Raw genomic sequence first — 5,730 nt, 5'->3', positions numbered from 1 at the left:
CCTTCCCTTTTCCCCGCAGCTCTTCTACCTGTGCACGGAGGTTTTCCAGCAGAGCACAGCCAAGGATTCCCGAGCTTTGGGGAAGGAGATCTGGAATATTTTCCTGGACAGGAGCGCGGTAAGAGCGGGATCCAGGGCTCCCCCTCACCCTTGGGATCACCGACTCCTCTTCCCTGCTTGGGGCTGTTCCCTAAGATACCAAACCAGGAATGGGATTTGGGATTTGGACTCCTGGAGCTCTTGTCCTGGCACAGAATTCCTCATCCTTGCAGGGAGCAGCTGGAATTCCTGCATTCCCGTTGTGTCCTGGGATGGGTTTGGGAGTGTTTTGGAAGTGGTTTTGGGTGGGTTTTGCCACTGGAAAAGCTTTTTTTGCTCTGGGAAGCACAAGGAGTTGTGTGAGGAATCCCTGGAGCTCTTGTCATGGCACAGAATCCTCATCCTTGCAGGGAACAGCTGGAATTCCAGCGTTCCCCTTGTGTCCTGGGATGGTTTTGGGAGTGATTTGGAAGCGGTTTTGGGTGGGTTTTGCCACTGGAAAAGCTTTTTTTAGCTCTGGGAAGCACAAGGAGTTGTGTGAGGAATCCCTGGAGCTCTTGTCATGGCACGGGATTCCTCATCCTTGGGGAACAGCTGGAATTCCTGCATTCCCTTTCTGTCCTGGGGTGGGTTTGGGAGTGTTTTGGAAGTGGTTTTGGGTGGGTTTTGCCACTGGAAAAGCTTTTTTAGCTCTGGGAAGCGCAGGATTTGGGCTCCTGGAGCTCTTGTCATGGCACCTAATTCCTCATCCTTGCAGGGAACAGCTGGAATTCCAGCACTCCCCTCGTGTCCTGGGATGGGTTTGGGAGTGTTTTGGAAGCGGTTTTGGGTGGGTTTTGCCACTGGAAAAGCTTTTTTAGCTCCGGGAAGCGCAGGATTTGGGCTCCTGGAGCTCTTGTCATGGCACAGGATTCCTCATCCTTGGGGAACAGCTGGAATTCCTGCATTCCCTTTCTGTCCTGGGGTGGGTTTGGGAGTGTTTTGGAAGCGGTTTTGGATGGGTTTTGCCACTGGAAAAGCTTTTTTAGCTCTGGGAAGCACAAGGAGTTTTGTGAGGAATCTCCACTCCTGGCACAACTCCAGCTGCCTCCAGGGCCTGGAAGCAGGAGAGGAGGGTCCTGGAAGGGAGGATGGAGACCCAGGTGCTCCTGTTGGTGCTCCAAGGGAGCAGATTCCTGTTGGGAATCTTTCGTGGGATGCTGGGTGTGTGAGATCTCCGTGGAGAGATGGGGCGGGAATTCAGGGGCTCCAGCACCATAATCCCAGCTCCATCCATCTGGGAAAAGGGATCCAGAGCTGAGCTGCTCCTCTGTTCTCCCCCTCTCTGCAGCCTCTCCGGGTGAAGGTGTCGGAGCAGCTCCTGGCAGAGATTGGTGAGTGAGGATTCCTTGGGATTCCAATCCAGGAGGAGGGATTGGGACTGGGAGCTCCCGGAGCTCTTCCCGGTGATCTCGGGGCTCTCCTTGTGGTGTCTCAGCAAAACAGGTCACAAAATGGGAATCACCTCTGGCAGGGGGGCGGCCAGCACTCAGGGCAGGTCTGCCTGAGGATTCCCTGAGGATTCCCAAATGTCCCTGGGGTGGTTGGTGACCGGGATTGTCCCTCCCCGTCCCCAGAGAGTCGCCTGCGCAATGGGGACGACGCCCGGGCCGCCCTGTTTGAGGCCCAGGAGATGGTGATGCCCGAGATCCAGGAGCAGATCCAGGATTACAGGTACCACACCTGCCCAGGGGTCCCCACGGGCACCTTGGGGGTGACCCCATAGGCCACATGTGCCCCATAGGCTGCAAAGGCCCTATAGGCCCCATAGACCCCATAGGCTGCAAAGGCCCTATAGGTCCCATAGACCCCATAGGCTGCAAAGGCCTCATGGGCCCCATAGACCCCATAGGCTGCAAAGGCCCTATAGGCCCCATAGACCTCTTAAACTACATAGGCCCCATAAGCCCCACAGACCCAACAGGTCCAATAGGCTTCAAAGGCCCCCTAGGCCCTATAGGCCACATGAGCCTCATGAGTCACATAGGCCCCATTGACCCCATAGGCCCCATAAGCCCCATAGACCCCTTAGGCCCCACAGGCCCTACAGGCCCCACAAGTCCTGAGGGCACCATAGTCCTCACAGGCCCTGCAGACCCTAATGGCCCCAGAGGCACTGAGGGCCCTACAAGCCCCATAGACCCCTTAGGCCCTACAGGCCCCAGAGGTCCTGAGGGCCCCATAGGCCCCTTAGGCCTCACAGGCTCTACAGGCCCCACAGGCCCTGAGGGCCCCATAGGCCCCACAGACCCTACAGGCCCCACAGGCCCTGAGGGCCCCACCGGCCCCACAGACCCTACAGGCCCCATAGGCCATGAGTGCTCCATAGGCCTCACTGGTCCCACAGGCCCTGAGGGCTCCATAGGCCCCACAGACCCTACAGGCCCCAGAGGCCCTGAGGGCCCCATAGACCCTTTAGGCCCCACAAGCCCTGAGGGCCCCATAGGGCTCACAGGCCCCACAGGCCCTGAGGGCTCCATAGGCCTCACAGGCCCTACAGGCCCTAATGACCCCAGAGGCACTGAGGGCCCCACAGGCCATGAGGGTCCCATAGGCCCCACAGACCCTACAGGCCATAATGGCCCCAGAGGCACTGAGGGCCTCACAGGCCCCATAGGCCCCACAGGCCCTGAGGGCTCCATAGGCCTCACAGACCCCACAGGCCCTGAGGGCCCCACTGGCCCCACAGGCTCTGAGAGCCCCACCGGCCCCACAGACCCTACAGGCCCCACAGGCCCTGAGGGCCCCACAGACCCTACAGGCCCCAATGGCCCCAGAGGCCCCATCCCACAGTGCCGGTCCCGATCCCGGTCCTTGCAGGACGAAGCGGACGATGGGCCTGGGGAGCCTCTATGGGGAGAATGACCTCCTGGAGCTGGATGGGGACCCCCAGAAGGAGCGGCAGGTGGCCGAGAAGCAGCTGGCCCAGCTCGGGGATATCCTGTGAGTGCCTGAGTTTGGGGTCGGGGACATGGGGAAGGGGGGCAGGAACAGCCTCAGCTCCATCCCTTCGTCCTGCTGGAGGTGGGAAGGGGAGGTGGGAGCAGGGAGGTGATGCCAACACCCTTCCCGGGGGTCCTGGTGTCCCAAACAAACCCTTTTATCCCTCCCTGTCTCTCCACAGGTCGAAGTATGAAGAGGACAGGAGGTGAGTGATCCCAGGGCGTGGCAGGAGAGTCGGAAATTCCATAGGGAGTATCCAGTCCTGGCCTCTGGCATCTTCTCTCTGTGCCACGTGTGCCCCCTGGGCTCTCGGGATGGCCCCGGGAAGGATGAACTTCCCTTGGGATCCTGGGGAGGGATGAACTTCCCTTGGGATCTTGGGGAGGGAAGAACTTCCCTTGGGATCCTGGGGAGGGAAGAACTTCCCTTGGGATCTTGGGGAAGGATGAACTTCCCTTGGGATCCTGGGGAGGGAAGAACTTCCCTTGGGATCCTGGGGAGGGAAGAACTTCCCTTGGGATCTTGGGAGGGAAGAGCTTCCTTTGGGATCTTGGAGAGGGATGAACTTCCCCTGGGATCTGGTGGGCCACGTGTGCCCCTCTCCCATTCCACCTCCCCCTCTCCCAACTCCTCCTCTCCTTCCCTCTTCCCTCTCAGCCTCATCCCACGCTGGGATTTCTCCCTGTGGATCCCCCCGGGGGTTATCCCGACCTCCCACCGTGTTTTCCCACCGCATCCAGGGCTGGGATCCCTCTCCATCCCCACGCTCTCCTCTCTTCCAGCTCCCCTATGGCCTTTGCCCTCAGCACCTACATGAACCACACCGGGATCCGGGTCCGGGACCCGCGGCCTCCCGGTGCCTCCGAGAAGATCCCGTCCCTCCCCGACCGGGACAAGTGGCTGCCCTTCTTCCCCAAGGCCAAGAAGGTGGGTGGTGGCTCCCTGAGAGCCCCGAATCCCAGAATTCCTTGAGCTTGGAAAAGCCCTCCCAGCCCATGGATCCACCCCGTGCCCCATCCCCACCTTGGCACTCAGAGCCACATCCAGTCCTTCCTTCCTTGGACACCAGTGCCACCAGTGCCCACCAGTGTCCTCCCGGTGTCACCGGTGCCCTCCCAGTGCCGTCAGATCCTCCCAGTGTCACCAGTGCCCACCAGTGTCCTCCCAGTGTCACCGGTGCCCTCCCAGTGCCATCAGATCCTCCCAGTGTCACCAGTGCCCACCAGTGCTCCCCAGTGCCATCAGATCCTCCCAGTGTCACCAGTGCCCACCAGTGTCACCAGTGCTCCCCAGTGTCACCAGTGCCCACCAGTGTCACCAGTGCTCCCCAGTGCCGTCAGATCCTCCCAGTGTCACCGGTGCCCTCCCAGTGCCATCAGATCCTCCCAGTGTCACCAGTGTCCTCCCAGTGCCCACCGGTGCCCTCCCAGTGCCATCAGATTCTCCCAGTGTCACCAGTGCCCACCAGTGCTCCCCAGTGCCATCAGATCCTCCCAGTGTCACCAGTGCCCACCAGTGTCACCAGTGCTCCCCAGTGTCACCAGTGCCCACCAGTGTCACCAGTGCTCCCCAGTGCCATCAGATCCTCCCAGTGTCACCAGTGCCCACCAGTGTCACCAGTGCTCCCCAGTGCCGTCAGATCCTCCCAGTGTCACCAGTGTCCTCCCAGTGTCACCAGTGCCCTCCCAGTGCCCACCAGTGTCACCAGTGCCCTTCTAGTGCCCACCAGTGCCCTCCCAGTGCTCCCCAGTGCCATCAGATCCTCCCAGTGTCACCAGTGTCCTCCCAGTGCCCACCAGTGTCACCTGTGCCCCCCCGTGCTCCCCAGTGCCACCAGTGCCCTCCCAGTGCCCACCAGTGCCATCAGATCCTCCCAGTGCCCCCCAGTGCCACCAGTGTCACCCAGTGCCATCAGTGCCCTCCCAGTGCCCACCAGTGCCATCAGATCCTCCCAGTGCCAGCAGTGCCCCCCAGTGCCACCAGTGTCCTCCCAGTGTCACCAGTGCCCTCCCAGTTCTCCAGCCCCTTCCCCAGCTCGGTTCCCTCCGGCTCTCCGGAGATCCCCATCTCCCCCCACCCCCGTAGAACCCCAAATCCCGACCCCATCCCTTCTCCAGCGGCTCATTCCCAACGCAGGGAATGTTGGGATCCCCCCGGGGTTCCCGAGGGATGTTTCCCTCTCCGTGTTTCACCCTCCTGGGTGTCCCAACAGAGCAGCAGCTCCAAGAAGGACAAGGATTCCCTGGAAGACAAGAAGCGCAACCCCATCCTCAAATACATCGGGAAACCCAAAATCTCCTCCCAGAGCAGTGAGTGTCCCGGGCCCTTCCCGAGCCCTCGGCAGCTTCCTGGGAATGCCTTGGGAATCCCTCCTGGAATTCCTGCAGCTTCCTGGGAATGCCTTGGGAATCCCTCCTGGAATTCTGGCTCACCCCGTGCCGGGCGTTTCTCATCCCACCCCTTGGAAACCATCCCTTCACCCATCCGTGTTTCCACGGGGCTTTTGGGGGGGAGTGGGAAGGGAGGTCTCATGGAATTATGGGAATATCCTGAGTGGGAATATCCTGAGTGGGAAGGGAGCTCTCATGGAATCGTGGGAATATCCTGAGTGGGAAGGGAGCTCTGATGGAATCCTGGGAATATCCTGAGTGGGAAGGGATCGTGGGAATATCCTGAGTGGGAAGGGAGCTCTCATGGAATCCTGGGAAT

The 5,730-nt window shown here is 60.5% G+C and overlaps 1 protein-coding gene across 1 annotated transcript in view; it reads left to right on the top strand.

Moving 5' to 3' along the window:
* The window catches only part of LOC113940807 (rho guanine nucleotide exchange factor 11-like), a gene marked incomplete at its 3' end in the record, with an annotated part of 9,009 nt that extends 3,648 nt beyond the window's left edge, over positions 1–5,361 (top strand). The window contains exons 9-15 of the mRNA XM_027631955.1: positions 20–118; positions 1,370–1,412; positions 1,656–1,752; positions 2,899–3,021; positions 3,203–3,226; positions 3,804–3,948; positions 5,234–5,361. Of these exons, the coding sequence (XP_027487756.1) occupies positions 20–118; positions 1,370–1,412; positions 1,656–1,752; positions 2,899–3,021; positions 3,203–3,226; positions 3,804–3,948; positions 5,234–5,361 (659 nt within the window). The remainder of the gene's footprint in view (positions 1–19; positions 119–1,369; positions 1,413–1,655; positions 1,753–2,898; positions 3,022–3,202; positions 3,227–3,803; positions 3,949–5,233) is intronic.
* Positions 5,362–5,730: the final 369 nt, after the last annotated feature.

Source organism: Corapipo altera, unplaced genomic scaffold, assembly GCF_003945725.1.
Source record: "Corapipo altera isolate COAL_440 unplaced genomic scaffold, ASM394572v1 61155, whole genome shotgun sequence".
NCBI classification, from domain to species: Eukaryota; Metazoa; Chordata; class Aves; order Passeriformes; family Pipridae; genus Corapipo; species Corapipo altera.
Note: the sequence above shows the minus strand (reverse complement) of the source record. Positions and strands in the feature narration are given on the sequence as shown.